The sequence below is a fragment of the Diabrotica undecimpunctata genome, chromosome 1 (assembly GCF_040954645.1).
Source record: "Diabrotica undecimpunctata isolate CICGRU chromosome 1, icDiaUnde3, whole genome shotgun sequence".
Classification (NCBI taxonomy): Eukaryota; Metazoa; Arthropoda; class Insecta; order Coleoptera; family Chrysomelidae; genus Diabrotica; species Diabrotica undecimpunctata.
In genome coordinates, this window is record NC_092803.1 from 75,995,955 (window position 1) to 76,021,313 (window position 25,359).

At 33.5% G+C, this 25,359-nt stretch overlaps 1 protein-coding gene across 2 annotated transcripts in view; it reads left to right on the forward strand.

The window, feature by feature from the left end:
- LOC140450752 (odorant receptor 10-like) overlaps positions 1 to 24,996 on the forward strand; it is a 72,472-nt gene extending 47,476 nt beyond the window's left edge. For both annotated transcript variants that reach the window (XM_072544426.1, XM_072544431.1), the window contains exons 4-7: positions 522 to 621; positions 676 to 780; positions 15,954 to 16,109; positions 24,801 to 24,996. In XM_072544426.1, the coding sequence (XP_072400527.1) occupies positions 522 to 621; positions 676 to 780; positions 15,954 to 16,109; positions 24,801 to 24,857 (418 nt within the window). In that variant the 3' untranslated portion in view covers positions 24,858 to 24,996. The remainder of the gene's footprint in view (positions 1 to 521; positions 622 to 675; positions 781 to 15,953; positions 16,110 to 24,800) is intronic.
- Positions 24,997 to 25,359: the final 363 nt, after the last annotated feature.

Sequence of the window (25,359 nt, forward strand, 5' to 3'; positions counted from 1 at the left end):
TTGTCGGAATCCAATTCGATTAGGTTTTTCTTGTTTTCTATTGCAAGAGGTTTCTGGATTTACATAGGCCTTCGGTCTCTAATATTTTAGCTATACTATGAAAATTTTAACTTCATGTGTTCAATAAACTTTCTGACTTTTTTAACATTCGAGTAACATTCTTCAAGATATTCTATATTTTTAGATGTTGGTGCATATACATAGTTAAGTTTAATCAACATAACTCTTACTTAGTGGAAGAAAGCCTTTAACATACATAATAGTAGTAGAAGTAAAATAAATTCGGTGGTGATAGCACTCTTACTTATACATCTTACTTCACTTATTCCCATTTTGTTTTGGCCTATTTGGGTATATTAATTATTTGTTGTGCATATTTGCGTATATTTGTTAATTTTATTTTGAATTAAATCTATTTGTTAACTAAAATTAGAGCACCAACATTATTAATATCACAATAAATAATATTTAACTAAGTTTACGTTTAATTTTAAAATACTTCATTATTCTTAAATTTTTAGGTTAGCTCAAAAATCGGAACAAATCTTTAGTAGAATATATTTCTTTCAGTTCTTTGCAACAACAACTGGATTATGTATGACCCTATTTTTAATAACCTTGGTAAGATACCTTGATTTGAAGTTATTTAAAAATTAATAATAATGAGTTTTTTAGGTCGAGCCTAATACAGTTGAATTTTTGTTCTTGGTGATATATCTAGCAGCTATTTTCAATTTATTGTTAATTCCAACCTTGTTTTCTTCAGAGCTAAGACGAAAGGTATGTAGAAAAAGAGGTAGTTAATAATATACGTAGCGAAAATTATTTGATACTCTCTAAATAGGTAAGATTTCGCTTAATTTGTTGTTATCAGTTGCCTTGCACACAAAGTTAAGAAGTTTATTTACTATATCGCCGTTCCAGAAGAACATTGACGTAACTGCAATAATTAAAATGTAACAGCATCACATGAAGATGTTATTTTATTGAAAGTTAGTTAAGTAGTTAACGATTATCTACTTGGGCCTGTGACTGCTCGTTTAAATGGTTCTGATTACTTACATTTCCTGCAAAATGTTTTACTTGATTCGTTAGATGATGTGCTTTTTGATATTCGGCAAAACTAATGGTTTTTAGATGACGGCTGTCCGGCGCACTTAAGCAGAAATGTACGACACTTTTTCTTGAAAATAACCATTTGTTTATTCCATTCTGATACAAAATCGTGCATAACTCTAGCTAAAGCTATGGTTTGTTAGAACAGTGAGCGACGCATAACTCACAGTCAGTCGAACGCCGCGCACGTTCGTCAAAATTAAAGAAATGGTTCTCTATGATAATAGTAGAGTAAATAGACTGGCAAAAGGCTTCTAGAATAGATTTTCGTGGGCACTTTGTTGCTAAAATGTAAAACCCATTTTTTTTGGTTTCTAATATTTTTGTAATGCAAAATCACTTGGTCGTCCAAAAATCGTAGTGGGAGGAGAGTGGTGGGGAGCCTTACAAAAAAAAAATTCATTTTTTTTCATCATTTTTCGGATGAACAATATCCGAAAATTCATTCCTCAAATTTGCATACCTATCCGGACATTAGAAATATTGTTTTTTTATTTATAAAAATACGTTAAACCATTGTTGTATACGGAGCGCCTTCATACAAAATCACTTGCCCTGAAAACCCATATTTTTAAAATCGCTTTGCTAAAAAAAGCAAAAAATGGCTTTTTATAAACGTTATAGACCAAACATCAGAGAACATGTGGGTTTTTTTAAAATGTTGATTGGATAATTAGTTTAAAAAAAAATTAAATAAATCGAATGTCATGTCACGACGGACAGTGGCGAACGCAGAGATGCGAGAGAGGGCGAGATTCCTATTCCTATGCCACAGCCACAGTCAACCGCAAATCGACTCTACTGATGGTGATGTTGTTACGGTCGTTTTTACCTCGAGACGCTGTTGTGTTATATGGTTGTATATATTCTAGCGCAACAAGTGTAGTATTGTTTTGCATATGTGCATTCTTTTTCATAAGCTTTGAGACATAATAAAGTTCTTATGTGTTAATTATATTATTAACAGTGATTAATTAAACTTATTGGTAAGTTAACAATATTTTAGTACTTACTTATTATTACAGTTAGTATTTTTTTTGTATCCATCTAGAAATGGATTTAACGAACAGCAGCAGCTCTGACAGCGAACTTGAGTCAAAAATCAGATTAAGGCATGTTTCTTTCCATAAATCTGATGCCGAACAAGACGTTTTTATTCAAAATGTGTGTCTTATTTGTTTGGAAGGAGGAAGGCTGGTTAACTCTCAAGAAAGATCAAAAAAAACTTTTATTGAATGCACGAGCGAACGTATGAAAAATTGTCATGGGAATAAATACATGCGGCATATATTCTCAAAGTTTGATGATCTAAAAAATCAAGATTTTTTAAAATTGCACAAAAACTGTTATAAATCTTATACGAGCTCAAAGAACATTGCCTCGTACAAGTCAAAAAATACTAAACTGCCATTTGATTTTCCTAGAGACGATATTTTTCAAAAACGGCCCTTGAACAGCCCTTTAATTTACAAAAGTGCATCTTTTGTCAAAAGCACTCACCGAATCAAAAACTATGCCAAGTTATGACTAATAATATGCAAGAAAAAATAACCACGACGAATCTGACAATTTTAGTTTCGGGGCATCGGAGCAACACATTCTAGTCAAAATGTGCCAAACTATCCGAAGCGAGATAAACAAGATGTCAACTGAGTCCGATTTAAAAAAGAATGATTGTTAGAGACTACAAAAAGTCTATTCCTGAAAGCTTGTATAAGCTCTTGTTAATCTTATTGTCCGCAATGAAAGCGATAATGAAAAGAAAATTGAAACTGTAAGCATTTTCCAAGACATTATTTTTGCCTGTTCGAATGGAAAAATAAAAACTCCAAAGCATATTGGGCTAGGACTTTTAGTTCACCAGGAAACAGGGTCGAAAAAACTCATTGAAGCAATACACGGTTGCGGTCATTCAATTTCATACATCGGTACTCTTAGAGTCCGTAACAGCATCGCCAAAGAAGAAATTCAACTTTACTTGTAGAATAATCATGTGACCATACCGAGAGAATTGGTACCCAATCGATTCGTTCAATTTGCTGCTGACAATATTGACATTTTGGAAGAGACTTTGGACAAAACACCTACTTTTCACGGAACCCAAATTGCTGCCTTCCAGAGAGAACCATTTAATGAAAATATACCTGGACAATTTAAATTTTTCCCGTATAATCAGAAGCTGGTAATACCGAATGATTTTCATTCCCTTTACAAAATTTATTTTGACAAATCAAAAAGAAAAGTACAATCTGAGGAAAATAAACTGAGCTTCATAGAAAAGGGTCAGAATCTTAATAATAACATAAGAGATCGTAACATGGCATGGTGAATTTGCAAAATGAGGGACTCTGTTAGGGATGAAACCGTTATCCACAGTGCTCAGGATTTCATAAACGGACTGTAGAGGATAAATCACATGTAACGACCTATGGCTACTTACCTGTGCTACTCCATGTCTCGTCAGAATATGATACCGTTTGGACTGTTATCATAAAGTGCAATGAAATTGCTAAGAAGCTAAATAATAGATACACCGTACTGACGTTTGATCAAGCGATCTATTATAAAGCTAAAGAGCTCCAGTGGTCCCAGTCAGAAGACACAAAAAACGTAGTCATTCGTCTAGGTGGATTTAACATGGTTATGAACTTCCTCAAAATAATTGGTCAGTTCATGACAGATTCTGGACTTGCTGATGTATGGTTGGACAGTGATCTCTATGCTCAGTCCACAATTGATGGTATTTTATCTGGCAAAAAATACAATAACGCTATACGAGCCCATAAGTTGACGTACGAAGCTCTGTCAAAATTATTAATAAATCTTTATAAGAAGTGGCTTTTAGAGTGTGGCACTTCTTCTGTACATTATATTAACTTAATTCATCTTTGTACATCGGAAATCATCGATACTTTCAGGAGAAAAGAAGACGTTATGCAACTCTCCGATAAAATCTCAACTTTAACTCGTGAACTTTTGACAGAGTTTCCAGAATTCATTGCAGCTCAAACTGCCACAGGCAAATACTGGAATGCATAATTGGAAATGGTAGATATTCTATTAGAATTTGCCATTTTAGATATGTATATCCCAAGCTTTTGAAATTTAACCACTTTACTACGTCCTTAGTAAGTTTTATAATAATAATAATCTGTAAGAACATTTTTGGGGATACGGGATACTCCTACATACCAAGTCACCTAGGTCTCGATAACACGGAAAGAGTCCCACCAGAGCTCAATCCTTTTAATATCGTAAGTATCTGAGATGAGTGAATTTTCCCCTTTGGGGGAGTGCGAGCCGTATGGCTAAATCTGGATAATATTAATAATTTAATAATAATAAGTATACAACCTTAAAGATATACAACAATACCTATTATGATAATATAAATACTACTATTACTTAACAAATAGAGTATTTTAAAACTGTTAATAATCTGACAACAAAACGAGCCAAAAAGTCACTATTTATGCTAGAAGAGTATTCATCCTCCTTAAAATCAGCATCACAATGAAAAAACGACCATAACAACATCGCCATCAGTAGAGTCGATTTGCGGTTGACTATGACAAAGGAATCTCGCCCTTCCTCGCATCTCTGCGTTCAGCACTGTCCGTTGTGACATGCCGTTCGATTTATTTAATTTTTTCTTAAACTAATTATCCAATCAAAATTCTAAAAAAACCAGCATGTTCTCTGATTTTTGGCCTATAACGTTTATAAAAAGCAATTTTTTGCTAAACCCAATATTTTTCGAGGTAGAGCGAGGTAAACGATTTTAAAAATATGGGTTTTCAGGGCAAGTGATTTTGTATGAAGGCGCTCCATATACAATAATGGTATGACGTATTTTTAAAAATAAAAAAAAAATATTTCTAATGTCCTGATGGGTATGCAAATTTGACGAATGAATTTTCGGATATTGTACATTTAAAAAACGATGAAAAAAAAAAATTTTTTTTGTAAGGCTTCCCACCTCTCCCCTCCCACTACGATTTTTGGACGACCAAGTGATTTTGTCTTACAAAAATATTAGAAACAAAAAGAAATGGGTTTTACATTTTAGCAACAAAGTCCCACGGGATAGCACAATAGGATCCTATTTAAACTATACTATAACGGTTTGTTAGGTTCTGCTGAGCTACGCGCTACGCGCACTGCAGAGCGATAGCCGTGTACGTCACTAATGTCTAGAGCATCGAGCAAAAAGACAAAAGAGGGAATCTAATCGTTATGAAAAGGCGACCAAAAAAGTGGCCTCTGATGGCGGACATATCCGGAAATGCGAATGCGCCAAATTTAAATTTTCCGACACTCATTAACAGTAGCTATAAAATAGTTTTCAGAATGTGTCTTAGACGAGAAAATTTTAATTAAATATTAACGATAACAGTCTAAAATGTGAAACAATTGTTAAAAAACTTCAATATAAATAAGATTTCATGTGACAGTTGGGACAAATAATAACATAACACAACTAAATTTGATTTCTTAAACAAGGAAAGACTCTCTTTCCTTGTTTAATTTGGCCTCTCAAGATGGCACTTCCTGTCTAACAATATTTTTGCCCTCACTACCTTTACATTCCCTCTTTTGTCTTTTTGCTCGATGGTCTAGAGCCTGACCCACTACTCTGAGCCGCGTAATGTAGGTTGTCTATTATGAATTTGAATCGGGGAAATTACTGATAGACTCTCGCATGACGTCCGACATCGGATAATCATTTTTTACTAAAATAGATGATATAATAATTATTTTTCTTCCAAAAACGAATTGTCATTAGAACAGGCAATTTTAGTTCTATCATATAATGATTTAATAACTCCTTTTTTAACATTTATGTGATTGTGATGTGATATATGATTTGATTTATAATTTGGATATATGTTCATATGCGCAACAAAAAATATTAAAAGCCAGAGCTTTTCGAGGAACTAACCATCATTTAATAAATAATTTTTATATAACTGTGCTGAATAATGTATTTCGAAACGGGGAAATTATTCATTTATAGATATTACAAAGAAAAGGTCTCTAAAACGTTTTTAAGCAAGCCAAACAAATCACATTACAAGGAAAGAATGAATCATTTGTAGCACCTTTTTGATTTGTAGATCCCCAAACAGGGATCTGTATAGCTGTGGCTATGCTTGACTTAAATAAAACAACGATTAGATAGAAAAAAAAATCACAAATATTAAAATTATCTATATTTTTTAAATGTTAATATAATTTGGTACATTGATTTTTATATTTAATATTTTCTAAGTAAGTTTTTATATAAATAAATAGTCTATATATAAATGTACCATTAGATGAAACTTTGAAAACAAATAGGACCAAATTGCAAAATGAAACCAAATTAAAGGTGTCAGCTATAACGGAACTGTTGACATTATCTACTGACAACACTTATTTTCATCTAAACAATGATTTTTATAAACAAAATTTTTGGGCTGTGCTTTAAATCCATAATTAGCTAATATATTGATGGAAGACTTCAAAACAAATATTCCTAATCAAAATTTAAAGCTCACAATACGTTGGAAATATGTAGATGATCTGTTGGAAACACTTCTGATTAATATAAATAAAAGGTAAAAAGGAGGAGTCAATAAAACTTACAATGGAAAAGAAAGAAAATAAATCGTTGCCTTTTCTGGATGTTTTAATCTCAAAGGAAAATAGTGGATATGGGACTCATGTATACAAAAAACCAACACATATGAACATATATCTAAATTATAAATCAAATCACAACATAAATGTTAAAAAGGGAGTCGTTAAATCATTATATGATAAAACTAAAATTGCCTGTCTTAATGACAATTCCTTTTGGAAGAAAAATAATTATTAACATCTATTTTAGTCAAAAATGGTTATCCGATGTCGGACGTCATGCGTAAGTCTGTCAGTAATTTCCCCGATTCGAATTCATAATAGGCAACCTACATTACGCGGCTCAGAATAGTGGGTCGGGCTCTAGACATTAGAAAAAAAAAAAATACGTGTGTACGTCGACCTATGTCGACGGTGTGCGCTGGAAGCTGGAATCAACCGCGATTTGATTTGGACGCAAACGTTCAGCTGAGCTCACAGCGTATACATCTATACCTAAATTATAATTGTATTTTTATGTAGTTATTATTATTGTAATAATTAAGTGATGTTTCTCCCGAGGAAGATGAAAGACTAGTGGATCTAGTACAAATTGTAAGACAGTTCCAAATAAATCCCTGGAAAGTCTAAAATATTCTCGAAATTTTTCCTCGTTTTGAAACAATTTTTCTTCGTCTGTTAATTATTTAAAAGCACCTTCTGTATTAAGCAGTAGCGCATCTAGAATTTGCCTCTGGGGGAGGGGTTTTGATTGGTCACCAAAATTTTTTTTATGATGTTACCTCCATTTTGAGTCCTTAAAATGTGTGAGTAACAGTGTCGGAATAGGTTCCGGGGGGGTTTAACCCCCCAAAACCCCCCTTCCTGGGTGCGCCACTGGTAATTAAGACAAAAAAATTTCGTTTACATTTTATTTCTTTTATTTAGATGTAACGTTATTAACTCTTCTTCTTCCTCCTCTTCTTGGAGTAATAAAATTATTGCGTTAAGTTTGCGAGATTCATTTTTATAAACGTACAGCCTTGAGAGAATAAGCGTGAAACTAATTTCTAAACTTGTTTTCAGAGCGACAGAATATTTATGCGAATTAATCTAACAAACCGACTCACCCAAAACTGCCGTGAGTCGAGTACAACACATTCTGCTGTACATGTATGCTGTGCGCTGCGCACTGTTCTAAAGGTGGGTACACATATGCGAGCCGAACGGTATACGTACAGTACGCGTACAGATCCTTGAAAAATATTCTACATCGTACTAATCGCATACTTATCTCGATCCATGGAAAGCGACAAACCAACAACGAACACACATGTGCGAAATGATTCATTTTATTTATAATTTGGGTACTGATTTATGTTCCTGTTTTTGCTTGTTTAACAAAAATAAAATTATCTACAGTAATCATCGACGTATAAATAAAGATTTTATCTTTATTTATACGTCCATGACAATAATCAGTTTACTGTTTTCTCACGTCTCTCTAGGAAGGAACACGTCATTCACACAATGTCGATTTGATGACACAATAAAAATGTTCGCTGCGTCTAGTAAGCGCCGTCCAAACTGAAAGCCGAGCTTCCTTTGAAGTCGTGAAATAAACCGCAACAATTTGGTTCGCGACGAGTCACGATGAAACAGTACGCAAGCGGTTTTTACTGCCGTACACATTAACGAATATAGCGTTCACAAACGGTTCGCGAACAGTTCTGCTCGCAAGGCGGGTACACATTTGCGAGCAGATATATATTCGTTAATGTGTACGGCAGTAAAAACCGCTTGCGTACTGTTTCATCGTGACTCGTCGCGAACCAAATTGTTGCGGTTTATTTCACGACTTCAAAGGAAGTTCGGCTTTCAGTTTGGACGGCGCTTACTAGACGCAGCGAACATTTTTATTGTGTCATCAAATCGACATTGTGTGAATGACGTGTTCCTTCCTAGAGAGACGTGAGAAAACAGTAAACTGATTATTGTCATGGACGTATAAATAAAGATAAAATCTTTATTTATACGTCGATGATTACTGTAGATAATTTTATTTTTGTTAAACAACCAAAAACAGGAACATAAATCAGTACCCAAATTATAAATAAAATGAATCATTTCGCACATGTGTGTTCGTTGTTGGTTTGTCGCTTTCCATGGATCGAGATAAGTATGCGATTAGTACGATGTAGAATATTTTTCAAGGATCTGTACGCGTACTGTACGTATACCGTTCGGCTCGCATATGTGTACCCACCTTAACAAACCGTGAATACAAGATGCTTGCAACGAATTTCTAAATAACTTTGTAATTTTTGCAAGAATTCAGCGTTGTCTATAAGATTGTTATAAGCAAGATAGTAAATTTATGCATAGAGACTAATGGTCATCAATATCGAGCATCTTTTGTAACTATCTACTTTTGATACTTGTTCTTTTGTGTTAGTTTCGTTCCATCGTAATAAATAGTTTGTTTTTAAAACCCTTTAAATAAGCCGGTACTATAAATTCGCAATTAATGGAATCCGTTTAACTCTGAATGATAAATAATCGTACCAGTTTTCGTTTTTCTAACCAGATGCGTTCTGGAGTTACTAAAAGCTAATTACAAGGCGCCATCTTCAAATAGCTCTAGCTCCCTTAGGGAGCATTATCACACTAGGTGAATTGGATTAAATTAGCTTAAAATTTTATCTGAGGAATCTCCGGTCTTCGTTTGTCAGGAGAGTTTTTAGACACCCTGTATATATTAATCCTCTTTAGTTTAAAAATTCTTGTGTTAATTTCTCTTCCACTCTGCAATATTACAAAAATCTCTACCTGAAATACAGAGCATGTTTCTCTAGTGGAATCATCATCATCATAAGCCCATAGTCGTCCACTGCTGAACATAGGCCTCCTCGAAAAACCTCCATTCAGATCTATCTTGCGCTGTTGCAATCCAGTTGGTACAAATCCTCTTTATGTCGTCAGTCCATCTTGTGGGTGGTCTTTCCGGGTTTCGTCTATCAGCTCTCGGTCTCCATTCCAAGATTTTTTTGGTCCACCTATTATCCTTCATTCTAGCGACGTGTCCTGCCCATCTCCATTTAATTTTGGCTATGTGTTTTATAATGTTTTGTACACCACTTTTTCTACGGATTTCTTCGTTTCTTACCCTATCTCGCAACGTTATGCCTAACAATGATCTTTCCATTCTACGTTGCGTCACTTGTAGTTTTCGTGTAGATGTCCTTGGTAGGGTAAGTGTCTCTGCGCCATATGTAAGTACAGGCAGGACACACTGATTAAAGGCTCTTCTTTTTAAGCTAATAGGTATATCACCTTTATCAGTGTTATTCTTCTTAGCAGCTATTCTTCTAGTGGAATAGAAATGTTTAAATCTCCACCACTACTAAATATTCCTTTTAGTACCCGTCTGTGTATCAGGTATAAACCTGCAGTCTGGTTCGAGTGTTTCCTCTGGCTCTCCTGTGGGCAATGTTCACTTGGAAAGGTACTTGGGAACCGGTATGTGGTTTATATTTTCTCGCATTCTATAATTTCCATTCTCGCCTCTCCTCTTATACCTACGTATAAGTTTAGTAAGGCTTCCATAGCTGCCGTTGGCATGCCCATCACTGCAAGCAAGTTATTGCAACTGCAACTTTTTTCCACCATACCACTGATGCATATACAGTTAGTTAACTTTACCAATATATTATAAATATAATATAACATAACTGGTTTTAAACTTAACATTTTTCCATTGGCGCTTCTGTGGTCTATTCTATTCTCAGCAGCTCGAAATAGATCAATTGACGTTAGACCAGTCCATTTACTAATATTGGCCAGCCAATATTAGTAAATTTTATTAATATTGGCCAGATATACGTCTGCGTCAAGGGCCTCTCTTACCCTCAATCTTACATTGTAGAATCAACTGTAGAAATCAGTATCTATTATTACGCATAATGTGGCCAAAGTAAGCCAATTTTCTGTTATGTTAAGCCCTACATTTGAGGCCTATTATCGTACATAAAAAAAATCTTTAACAGTCACGATATAAAATTGTAAATAAAATGTTGCATATTATTCGTTCTTCTATATGGAGTGAAGTCATGGACCTTGAATAGAACATCACTGAACAGGCACAAAGCATTTAAAATGTGGTGCTATTCACGCATGTTGACGATTTACTGGATAGAAAAATTTACCAACAAAGATATTACGCACAGAATACGTAGATAGTGCGAACTAGTTATAAACATAAAACGTCGCAAACTGAAACACCTGGCCTATATTATGAACAATGATACGACATATTTTGGACCATACTTCAAGGACAGGTGTATAAAAAAGATGTCCTTGAAGAAGAAGAATATCATGACTTCATAACTCACGAAAATGGTTTAACTTAACCACTACTTAACTTTTTAGGGCAGCAGTCAATAAAGTCAAAATAGCCATGTTAGTGTCCAACATCGATACAATTGAAAGCGATACAATTTTGAATTTGTCAGTCATTCAGAGTATTTTTAAATATTTTTTACATTCAACATAAGCTTTCCTCTATTTATAGAAAACTTCTTGGAGCACCCTGTATATATAGTAGGTGACTATTGGGCCAACCAATTAGTTTCCTTTTTCAGATACATTAAAAGAAATACGATCTCTTTGAATAGCATCGTTTTGTACTGAATGAATGCGAATGGTGCTTGCCACATTATACTCGTATTTTTTGTTTAAGTGGGTGGTCATAAATTTAAAAAGGTTCAAAATCTCACAGAATAGACTCAGGTACTTATTTGACCCTAAAATAAAAAAGTTATTTCTGTCAACGGTTTAGAATTTTTAAGAGGTTTTGATTTAAACCTAATTTTTGATGTTTATTTTTTGTAGTTTATACGTGAAGGATTGTTTGGAATCGACGATAAAAGCGACATGGCGATAATTCGGAGAAAAATTTTTATTCTACTTTACAATCATTATTTTTGGGTTAAATATAAATGTTCCGAGAAATATTTTTTGGACATTGTGCTAAAGTGTACGTCTCGTGTGATTCAGTAAACGTAAACTTTAACAATAAAACGCTGAAAACTTTTGTTTTCAACACTTCCACAAAATTTATTATATCTTATCATTACAGCTGTTTACTTGATAAAGGCATTCTGCCGAAACAGCTGTAGTGATAAGATAGTATAAATTAAATAAAAAATAAATTTTGTGGAAGTGTTTAAAACAAAAGATTTCAGTGTTTTATTGTTATATAAAATGAATTTCCTTCAAGTAAAGGTCGAATCCATCACTTATGTAAACAGTAACACTGAAACCAAAGCAGAACTGGACACTGCTATTGGAATCTGCTCCTTTCAGGTCATATAAACAAAAATATTGGGATCTGTAGTGACTTTCAAAAATATATATTTATATATTTTATATATATATATATATATATATATATATATATATATATATATATATATATATAAAACAGTTTCATAGCGTCCATCTTCGTCCGTTCTCTAAACTTCTACAAGTTTACGTCACTTTTACATCGCTCTATGTCATCGAGTTAGGATCTAACTCAATGCTCTATGTCCAGACAGATTTATTCTTCTAATTTTCTCGCAGTCGTCGTTTTTCTGTAAGGTAAGGCTTCAGTGTATTTACGGTTATCCTTGCTTCCTTGTTTCGGATCTTATCTCTGGGGCTTTTCAATTCTGCGCAGCTCTCTCAGTAATCTTTTTTCTTCTTCCTTCTTCTTATCTTTCCTGTAATAGTCCTGAGGTCCTGTCATTTATTTCATATGCGTTTTTGTGATATCTGACCTGTCATAGACTATTAAACTGCCCTCGTTACTTATTTTATTGTTATTGTAGTCCCCTTTATTGTTCTTAAAAGTTTCATGTCTGTTGTTTTCATTATCCTTTTTGTTGCTGTTTTGATTCTTGTGTCAACAGCGCACATCAATATGGGCCCAAAGCAGGTCTCATAAATTCGCGACTTATATGTGGCCATGTATTTATTTCTTCATATTATGTCCCGTGAACACCATGATAATGGTGACCATAGCTACGAACTTATAAAATTGTCGGTACTGACTACGTGCTTAACTAGTCATTAACACTAAAACTTTTTGTCAAAAAAATTTGAGTTTTATGGGTTAGGCTACATAGCAGAGTAATCTTTTTATTTCGTAAATAATATAAATTGGGTCGTACAAAAGATATTACATATAACTAGACTTCGGCAAATATGCATATTGCATATTTTGCATATTGTGCATATTTTATGCAAATATTTCATATTTTGGCATATTTGTATAAAAGTTTGCATAAAGTGCATAAAAGTTCAGATTTTTATACTGTATTTGAAAATTTTTAAACATACCAATTTATTTCAATTCTTGTATAAAATTTTGTAGTCATTTTAATCAAGAAATGATCTAAGTACGTAATCTCTACAGGTACAAAACATTTACAATTTCAAAGAAGATCAATTTAAGTAGCCCTCAACATTCTTAGAAAGTCTCGGTCACTGAGGCATTCAGTTATTGGATAATCGCTAAGGGTTCGCTCATTTGCATTTTATGATCTAATCCCCAAATCTATCTACAATTTATTGTATCTTAACAGCAGGTAAACGGCTAATAGTTTTGTTCCTAATTTAGGGATTTTCCAAAATCTCCCAGTTTATTGAATTAGGTACCTAAACATTTCTAATTTGATGCTCAGATTTGTAAATCATTTTTGTTTTGATATTCAAAGCGTAAACACTCGTTGTGCGTAACAAAAAGGAAGATTGTGATTTTATAATGCCTAAAACAACCAGTGCTTCAACTTGGATTAAACCTTATAAAGAGCTGTCTATGGATATGGGAAAAATCTACTGTTCAGTCTGTGGCAAAATTGTAAGTATCTAATATTTTCTATTAAATATCTAATATTTCATACATACAGGGTGTTTCCAAATGACACTTACAACGTTTGACTGTAGATACTTCTCGAAAAATTGAACAAAACGATATAGTTAATGAGGGGTCAAACTTATTTACTTTTCGAGATACAGGGTGTTAAAATTAAAAAAAATTAATAACTTTAAAACCAATAAACGTATTTACTTGAAATTTAGTACTCGTAGGTTGTTTTTAAATGAAAAATATCTTCCTTTAGTGAGAAAAAATTGTCCATGGTACAATACAATGGTGTGTATTTAGAAAAATTTTTCACCTTTACTTTTTTTTACTTTTGTTGAATTTCAAAATAAGTTATATGATGTACTAATGGTTAGTAACAAAAACTAATTTGTGGATTAATACTGCATTTAAAACACTTAGCGAGTGTTTTTTTTTTCAAACCAGTTATTTGATTAACCAAAAACACCTTGTATATTTTTATATTTTAAAGGTTGGGTTAAAATAAAGGTTTTTATTTTTATTTATAGATAGCATGTGAGAAGAAATTTCAGATAGATCAACATGTGAGAACTGCTTCTCACATTGCAAAAAAAGGAAAAATAGGAGGAAAACATCAAACTTCAATGGCTAAATGTTTCCAATCTACTTCAAAAAAATTAGATGAGCAAGAAACTTTTAATGAAGACTTGTGTCGCGCATTAGTGTGTGCAAACATACCGCTTTCAAAATTAGCAAATGTAAATTTTAGTTCGTTTCTAAAAAAATATTGCAAACTTAATGTTCCAAGTGATCGGTCTCTAAGAAGAAATAATGTGAACGGGCTATACTCGTCGGTGTTAATTAATATTAAGGAAGAAATTGCAGATAATTATTTTTACATATCTGTAGACGAAACCACTGATTCCTCAGGAAAGTATATTGCTCATTTATTGATTGGTGTTCTTAAAGAAGATACCTTACCAAAATCTCATCTTATTTCATGCCAGCAACTTGAGAAAACAAATGGTTTAACAATTTCGCGTTTTATACAAGAAACATTAGCAACTTTTTTTCTTCCGACAACTATTCCTTCTAATAAATTACTGCTTATTTTATCGGATGCTGCTCCTTATATGGTGAAAGCAGGACACAATTTAAAAATATTTTTCCCAGATTTAATACATGTTACTTGTGTAGCGCATGGATTAAACAGAGTTGCAGAGGAAATACGAAAAAAGTTTCCTCTTGTAAATACCATGATATCCAGTGTTCAAAAAAGTATTTCTTAAATCTCCTATAAGAATTCAACTTTATAAAGAAATGCTACCTAACATTCCTCTTCCACCACAACCTATTTTAACGCGATGGGGAACATGGTTAGAAGCAGCTAATTTTTATGCAGATCATTTTGTTAAAATAAAGAACATAATTGATACGTTAACAGATGAAAGTTTCCAATCTCTTTTGGATTCTAAACAAACTTTTCAGAGTAACTTGCTTCAACAAGAACTTTCATTTATAAAATCAAATTTTAGTTTTGTTCAAAAAACAATTACTCAGTTAGAATCACCAAAACTGTCATTGTTCGAAAGTACAGCATTAATAAAAGAATTTGCGTCATGTTATCGGAACGTTAGAGGTAATATTGGAAAAGATATTTTAAAAAAATTTGAAGCTACTATGGAAAAAAATAAAGGTTACCATATTCTTTCTGAAGTAGTCAGTGTTCTAGCTGGAAATATTTCGGAAACAATTAATTTAGAACCAAATGTTTTGGTTAGTTTGAAAAATGCTCCCGTTACATCAGTTGATGTTGAACGAAGTTTTTCCATATATAAATATATGTACTCAGACAGAAGCCACAAGTTTTTGTTAGAAAATTTTGAACACCACTTGGTCATTTATTGTTACCATAATTCTAAATAAGTTTATTCATACTTAAAAATGATGTAGTTACTTAAAATAAATGTAAATCTTAATGAATAGTAGAAAATATTTAGTTATGTACACTTTTTTTTTTAAATAAAATTGTTACTATTTTACGATTTTTTTATTTATTTGTATGCATATTTTGTAAAATATTTGCATACTTTCGGGTAAACACGTGCATATTTATGCGCATATTTTCTACATTTTTATTTGCATATTTGCCGAAGTCTACATATAACAAACAAAGCGTAGGAAATGAGTGAAATACAACTTTAAACTAACCATATCAAACCGTAATATAATCTACAGTTAAAAGCAATTGCATTATCACGATATTTTCCCTCGAAATCCCTAAGCTATCATCGTGACAAATATGCTTTTCTAAATAAAAATAAAAAATAAATCCTTTCAATTTTTGTAGAGTGAGAATATTCCCATGGCAGTCTACTCATATCCTTGGGTGGATGCTCCCAAGAGCTTGAAAAGAGATCTAATATTTTTTATTCACAGAACTCAAACTCCAATACAATTCCAAGTTCTTGGATTCTTCAATTTATCCTTGGAAGTCTTTTTAAAGGTAAATAATATTAAACTTTATTGGCGTAGTTTTGTACTTTTGCACCAGTGGCGTATCTAGAGGTTACTCCGCACCATTTAACATAAATAAATAAATGAAAGAAAATTAAGAAAATTTGCGACAAGTTTTAGGTTTTGGAATTTTATGAAGTATAACATATTTTTATGTAAATATTTCTATATTCAATGTTTTTTACTAGAGTTTTATTTTCTTTGCATCTGTTTTAATTTTCAATTGGAAATTCAAAGTGAATGAATAAATCATGAGTTATAAGTCATGACTTAAATACAACGGAAAAGATTGGTTTCTAAAAAACCAATAGAACTTTTAATACACTGTGATTTCTATATTATAATAAACCAATAGTTTATTGAAAAGTTACATTACAGTTGCATTTTTGAGAGGACGCAATTTTATTTGTTTAATATGTTGGGGGTAAGAAGTTTGTGGGGTCGCCACCCTTCTCTCCAGGCAGCCATCTTGAAAAAAGGTGCAAAGGTTTTTCACGATGTATCTCATAAACTATCAACTCGGCAGAATTTTTTTCAGACAATATTTGTAGCAAATTAAATTGTCTACAACTTTATTTCTACTACTTTTTATCGTAAAACAAAAAATAAATAATAAACAAAAATAATAAAAATTTTTGATTAAATTTTTTGGGCCTTATAAATTTTTTTGGTCAAATTTATTTAATTTCATTAATTTCTCTGGGTTTTACAGCTTATCCGAAGTTGACCGGGTTCTTTAATACTGATAAGAATACGATAAAAACGAACCATTAGGCTTGGTTTTCTATTATATATTTTTTTATTCATATAATTTATAATATTTTTAACATTCTATGTTATTATGAATTTATTATCGACCTTTTTCCCGACCACCTATGAGGTAGTCTTGAGGCGTGTTTTTTAAGTGGTTTCTATTATATATTTTTAGGCTTGGTTTTCTATTATATATTTTTTTATTCATATAATTTATAATATTTTTAACATTCTATGTTATTATGAATTTATTATCGACCTTTTTCCCGACCACCTATGAGGTAGTCTTGAGGCGTGTTTTTTAAGTGGTTTCCCCATTAGGCCAAATTCACTGACAATTTCCAGGCGAGATAATATGGAGCATAATTATATATTTAAAAAGTTGTTTTCCATCTATTGTTTTTTCATTTTCTTTGAGTGTCGAGGCTGTGGTTCCGGATCTAACTGAGTATCGAAGGTGAATGCTTGCGGAAGAATGGGAGTTAGAATTGGCATCATTGTGGATTATCTTTGAATTCTTTGAATTTTTCGATTAATTTTGATATTTCCAAGATATTGCTGCAGGTTTTACCAGAACAATTAAGACACACTGCAGGACATTTGAGGCCTGCTTTTCGACAACCACACATACTTCCATAGTTTCCCTTGCATCTGCAGAAGAGAGACTGATAAATTTTATGTGAAAATAGGATTGCACAAAGGCTCGGTGCTTAGTCCTTATTTATTCTCATTAGTTCTGGATCAAATAACAGTGAAACTACAGGGTAATATTTCGTGGTGCTTAATGTACTCTGATGATGTAGTGTTAGTAGGAAATAGTGCAAGCGACTTCCAACAAAAACTGGAACAGTGGAGACATGCTGTTGAGGAAAAAGGTTTAAAACTTTTTCCTTAACTTAAGTAGGACGATAACAGAGTATTTGGAATGCTCATTTAAAGATGGAGTTAGTACACATAGAATGATATATTTGGATGGTGAAATGATTGTGAAAAGTAATAGTACCTAGGGTCGGTGTTACAGAGTAATGGAGAAATACATGCCGTATAATTAGGGTTGGATGGACGAAGTGGAAGGAAGCAAGTGGTGTGTTGTGTCATAGAAAAATCCCAATAAAGTTGAAGGAAAAATTCTATTAAACAGCCATAAGACCAGCTGTGATGTACGAAACTGAATGTTGGGCAGTTAAAAAGAAAGCTGAACAACGAATGCATGTGACAGAAATGAGAATGCTTAGATGTTGGGTGGAGTGACAAAAAAGGATAACATTAGGAATGAGTAGATTAGGAAAAGTCTAGGGCCAAAATTATTGCCAAGATGAAAAAGAATAGGTTAAGATGGTTAGGTCATGTTCAATGTAGAGACGTTAATCACCCAATACGAAGAATTTCGTTTTGAGACCAGTTTTGACCAAAGTAAACAAATTTTTTCCATGCTTCTTTCAGCATGCAAAATATGGAAATTCAGCATCTTCAGGATCGTACTGTTTCCTAGGGATAAACTCTAAGACCGTGGAAATGAGCTGTATCTTGGATTGGCGAAACAGATGATAAGCTAAATGTATTTTTGGTCACTGTCTTGGCGAATCGTTTGTATCTCATGCTGTCAGAGAGTCATCTGTATTTCCACCATATAAAGAGACGAACAAACATTTGCCATATACAATACGCAAACATCGCTCTGCTTTCTCTACTGAGAAATAAAGCTGTTTCGCTAGCTAACTGATAATGTTTCTGTAAAATTTTAATAAATATAAGTTTGTCGATCTTGTAAGCGGCTGATGTTCGTCGTCATATATAAAACTTGAAGGACAGTATAATTGATGTGACTTACACTCGTTTGAAAGTTGAAAAAAATTGGACACTTTAGGTACACAACATTGGATTGCTTCCTTTCTAATGTCATTAGCAAGATAAAAATGTCAGTTTCCTCTGCTTCGACCGTCACAGAATCATAGAATTGGAATGCAGCAAGCGCAGAACGGATAATGACTGTATCTATATTAGATTTAGCTTGGTCGACACTAAAACCCAATTCTGATAAAGCAGTTTTGAGAAGGTCTATTAAGTTTGTTTTATTCTTTTTATTATCAAGAAATTTATCCTGGGATAATGTTCCTGGGATAAGCGCACGAGTTGGGGTAAGAAAATGATAAATTAATTTAAATGATATGAACAAAAGTCATAATAGAAAATTAAGTCTAATAGTTCGTTTTTATTTATTTTTTGAAAAACTCTTTATAATATTGCTTTGATGATATAACTATATTACTTATATTATTATATTAATTACTATATTAAATGGCAATAAACCACAATTTTAGTTTAAAATATCTTGTATTTAAAGGTTTAATTTCCAAGATGAAAATTATTATCAAGACACAAATTAAAATACATTATTTTTGATTTCTTGCTTGGAAATAGAAAAATATTATTTGATTATATACAAATGAACTATTGGTAACTCAACCAGTTGCTTTAGCCTAATAGAGAACATAATATATAACTGAATGCCTTAGGGAACATATAACATAGTTAAGTTAGCATAAGTAGATAGGGAAAAAAATAACAAAAATGCTCACTAGCTAATAAAACCACGCCACTAACAAAATTAAAAAAACTCATCTTTCTTATATATCATCTGGTTCCGTGGCTAATCGCCATAAAGAACAGAGATAATTAATATACCGAGTGAAAAATGTTAAAAAAACTATATGTCGAATACATACAGTTACGAATTTATAAAAACAAGTTAAGAATAATAATATAGTCAATGCCATAAGGCAAAGGCCCTCCAGGCATAAAAAACGCGAACTCTGAGCATCAGGACCATGTGCGGCAAACATGATCTTTCGAGCGCCCAGCCGACGAGGAAAACAAAATCCGTTTTGTCAAATCGTCGGCTGAGCCGCTGAGCGAACAAGCACACACAAACACTTCCGATCGGAGAGCCGCTAGTCACGACTGGGGACTCTCCGCTCGGAACACACGAAATTTTTTAGGGACTTCAGTCCCGACGTTAAGACAAATAAATAGAATCAGTAAAGTAAATAGGAAGAAAAGCCGACATTTAGGCTACCCCTACAGTCAGGTGGCATAACCACAACTACTAAAAACGGAAGGCACTTCATTACCCAAAGTACCTTAAGTAAACTCTAAGATCATTAGCCTCCTCACGTTAGTCATACGGTGAGGAGGGGTGGAGGAAAAGCCTGAGGGGCAGATAGGTACCACCTCGATTAGCGAGGTGTGACCGGTTTGATCTTCGAACATGTGGATCCCATTATTATATTGGTATACACATGTTCCTAGGGGTAGGGTTGATCACCTAGTATGTTAATGTGTGTGTATGTGAACATATAACATAATGCCCCAACTCGGTACCAGATCATGACCATTGTGGTGGCCGGGTTCGGTCACCAGAACGACATATAACACAATGCCTTAGGAAACATATAACATAATGCCCCAACTCGGTACCAGATCATGACCATTCTACAATTTCTGGTTGCGCAACCAGTTGCCGTAGTCTAATAGGTCACATTTAAATAAATGCCCATGACGTACTGAGTCACTAGTGGAGCAACTTGGTGGCGGCACCAGTTGCCTTGTCTAATAGCGCCCTAAGAGTAGTGTGACATTCATTTATACTGCCACTGCGGGATACACAACCTGTGTGGGAGCGCAGGTAGCTAAAGTCTATGGACAGTCTTATATACTCTTTTAGGGAATCTGGTCATGGATGGGTTGCTAGCTAGATAGCTAGACTCGCCAAGGATAGATATCAGATACTTGGCTATGTGGATGATCTAATCATTTTTACCCACAGCAAATTTAGTGGCACAATTAGTTACAAAATGAAATATAAATGTCCCAACATAAGCCTCCGGTAGTCCAAAATTGTAAAATTTGCAGTAGGAATAAATAGAAGTCGTCTAAACCCAAATAGTACAAAGCTGCTGTTGACTAAAATAAAGTACATTGTGGCCATTTTCGCTAATGAATCCCAATACCCTTCTCAACATCTTTCTTTTAAAAGTTTTAATAAGGTTTATTGTCGGTTCTGACATGATTCTTGTTTCTACATTATGTGTTGCTATTGGTCGTATGACCGTTTTATATATCTTGAACTTAACTTCCCTATGGATGTCTTTGGATCCAGACACCTGCGAAAGGGAGAAGTATGCTTTATTACAAAGCATCCTTCTTTTCTGTATTTCTTCCTCGACTGCCGACCTCAGTTATTTATACGCCCAGGTATGTGAGATATTTTTCGCCCAGGAGATATTTGTCGTCCATTGTCAAATTTTGCAAGTTTTGTCTTTACCTTGCTTGAATTAGGACGTTAGTTTTATCTGCGTTGACTACTGGCTCTATTTAGTTACGAAAATCTACAAAAATTTGGTAGATTTCTATATCGTGTTGCCAGGCTTCCGATATTATATATTTTACGTTAAATAGCTATAAATCAATAGTAGGCCGTCCTGGTCTGAATCCAGCCTGGTATTATCCTATAATTTGCTCTGTGAAGTGACTTAATCTCCTGTTTATGATCCACGTAAACAGCTCACACAGAATAGGGATATGCCTCTATAGTTTTTGTAGCTGAGTTTGTCTCCCTCCATGTTAATTGGTAATTTAATTGCTTTTTTCAGTATCCTGTAATTTCTTCTGTGTTTCGCACGTCCGTTATTAGTTTATAAAATCAATCTATCGGTGTGTGTGTCCTTCAATTTTGAGAATTTTAGCTGGTATATAGTCAACACCTGGAGATTTATTATTTGTCAGGCCTTTAATGGCATCCATTATTTTGTATCTTGTGGGAGGGTATGTTAATTCTTTTATGTTATGTCGAAATTGCTCTGTTCTAAATATGCACTCAAAAAAGATTAGTGCACGGTTTATATCCATCTCTGAAGAAAGAAGTTGTTTCAGAAATTTATATGCACCTCTAGTCTCACTCTGATTAAAATCTTATTCCATTTTTAGTATTTGGTCGTTTTAATATCTCCTCTTCTTTCTTTTGCATATTTTGTCTGCCTTTCTTCGTTCTTTTTTATATTTTACGCACCTTTCTCGTGATCTTTTTTGAGTATACTGCACATATAGTTTATTTCTTTTCTCTGTTGTTTGTTTACATTCTTCATCAAGCCAAAGCTCTTTTCTTTGATGTTTTTTAATTCCTATTACTCTTTCAGCTGTTTCCCATTTACTATTCTATTCTTTCTATATTCCTTCGCCCTGTATTCTAGGAGTTCTCTATTTAATTCTTCTTGAAATCGTTTTTCTCTTTCTGAATTTTTCAAGTAGTGAATAATTTTTCGGTCTTTGTGTGTTTGTTCTTCTTCTGTCTGTTTATACGGTATCTAAACTTTATTTTTAATGGATAGTGATCCGAGCCGCATACCGCTCCCCTCCTAGCTCTCGCATCTATTACGCTTGATGCCGCTCTTCTGACTATTAACATATCATCTATGTGATTGGTTGTTTGCCCATTCGGTGAGAGCCATGTGAACGATTCGGGGGAAAAGGTTGAGCTTAGGATCATTACCTTGCTAGCTGCGAAGTCTATTAGTAGGCTTCGATTTCCTTTAGTTGTATCATGAAGGCAATGCTTACCTATTTTTCCTATGTATTCGGTTTCTTTTCCAATCTTAGCATTCATGTCTCCGATTATTATTTGTATGTCATTTTTGGTGACTGATTGTACGCGGTCTCTAGATATTAATAAAACATTTCTTTTTCTTCTAGGTCCATTTCTTCAGTAGGGCAGCGAATGTTGATAATTGTAATACTAAAGACCTCACCTTAGCTTTAATTCGTAATTTACACATTATTTCACTTAAGTGCTGGAAGTCTGGTATATTACATTTTATTTTTTTTGTCCACTATGAACACCACTCCCAGCTCTTTACTACCAGTTGGTTTACCACTTTGTAAAATAAAGTGTGTTCTTGTGTCTCTGATCTCATTACCTAGACATTTTGTTTCAAATTGCAGATATTTTGATTTTGTATTTAGATAGTTCATTTAGTAGGTTTCTCTGCGCAACAGGTTTATTCAAAGTCCCGACATTCCACGATCTTATCTCGAATTCTTTATCCTCCGACCAACAGATAAGCTTTCGAAACTCCGAAGCTTACCTGTTGGTTTCATAACTATATTCTTTGTTCAGGGATAAGTAGTTATTTCTCCCTTCCTCGTCGGCCCTGACCCTGCCTTCCACTGAGGTTGGCATTTCAGCTGATGATAGGAATTAAGTAGGAGTAGCTGGAGGTGTTATCAGGAAGCAACGGCGTGTATTGGGCATCACTACTTCTTTGAACCCCGTGGTAATACTAGACTCGTAAATTACTTAAAAGCAGTAAATAGGAGGAATAACTAAGAGGTAGGCGATTATTTTAATAAGCGTAAGGCGCATTTATGAAGAAATGTGGGGTGTTAAAGCATACATTTTGTATTGGATTTAAAACATAGTAGTAAAACAAAGAATAATATGTTCATAGATGGTACAGTGGCCAAATGTGCAGCAAAGAAGTGTCATCCTTAAATAAGCAAAGCGCAATTACTTGCCGTAAAATTACAGCGGCTCCAATAGTGTGGCATACCAATAGCAGCTATGCTCTTGCTGAACATACCTTCTTTATACAAAGTTATAAGGGGAGACGGGAATGGGATATTTTAGACTGCAAAAAACCTGAGTAACGTAATGGTTAGAACAGTACACAGTATCAATATAAATGAAAGTTGGGGTACGGTATGGATGAATAACTTCTAACCATCTGGTACTTAGATACAGGTCGATAGTTTCCTTATTGGTAAACATCTGCCCACAAGAAGGTTGAGACATAGTACACACAATCTGGTGTCCTGCAGGGTTATAACGGATATAGAGATGGATCTAAAACTAATTAAGTATACCTAGTTAAGCAATTAGCAAAATGTATATTGAACAGACATGTGACAACAGGACTGAAGTAATGCGGGAAATAAGCAGAGGCCAGTCCAGAATCCTAACACCCTTCCTTAGAGGATATACGCCAGACATTTATACAACGGAGTTGTTTTATGAAGACCTGATCTGAAAAGGTTATAGCAGAAAACTTGAAATATTTTGCATTACTTAGAGGCACTACCTTCAGGTGGAAAATACTAGTTGTAGAAAAATAAGTATATTTCAAAAACGTATAGTCACCCACTAGACCTGTACAAGTTGTTACATATTTCAAAACATTTGGCTGCAATACTGGCCTTAGGTACATAACTAACTAATACTTTTTAAAACCATTTCGCCATCCAAAATTACCATCGTTTTTGTAGTAGTAACTATCACTTCAAATTAAAACTCTAAATATTCTAAATCAAAAGGGAAGTATTTTTGAAATGTATAAAATATTTTAATTCCTAGCTGATCGCTTTCGGCTTACAAAGCCATCTTCGGAGCTATGGTCAAATATTAAGTATCCTACTACTAGAGATCATGTAATAAGAAGAAAATTGCAGGTTCTATTTTTTATTTTTTCTTTTCATTCTTTAAATAATGAAAAAAATCTTTTGTAACTGTACACTGGACGTAACAAAAAACACATTAAAAAGTTTTTGGTTATGGTATGGGTGACAGAACCCGACCATTTTTACTGGAGTTAAAGCAGCAGATACTACCTTCGCATTAGGCCAAAACGTGGTATGGAAATCTGTAATAAAATTAGAGGTAATATTTTTCGATTTCAACAACAGATGTAAACCTTTACTAATTTAATAAATAAATTACAATTGTACAATCAATGGGGTGTACACAAGTAATAATTTTAGTTTTGTTTTCCATCCATTTGGGTAGCCATACAGAATATTTTTAATTAATGGAAAAAAACACCTGACACTTAACTTATTAATAGCTCAAATATCAGTACCTAACAAAATTTTGTTTCAGATTGTGCAGTCATCATTTTCTTACTACACAATGCTGAAGAACCTAATGGTACAATAGAAGAATTTACTCTTTGGTTACAATGACATGCCTGACAATGATGGAACGACTATGGATCACGATTTTTTTCACTTATGTTTATTAGAATTGTTATTGAAATTATGGTAGACAAAATCAATAAAATACACTGCAAACGTTATTCTTTCTTAAGGCGTATTAAATATATTTTTGTTATACTTCAATTAACCAATCGATCATTTCTACCATAAGATACAACTTTTATTGACAAAGCGACTATTCATTTATTAAATATAGCTTAAGACTTTTTTGCCTTCTGTACAAAAGACTAAGTGAGCACGCATTCGTAAGAAAAGAGAAGCATGAGGAATCTCTCCTTATTCTGCCTCTGCCTAGTTGGTACACACTGTGCAACAAGTTTACAGAGTGTAAGCTTAAGAAATACTGGCATTTTTAAAAATTTTAATGGCTTAAAAATTACAACTAGGAATGTGAAAACAGCATCTAAGTTATACACAAAAACAAAGGATCCCTTCACAATACA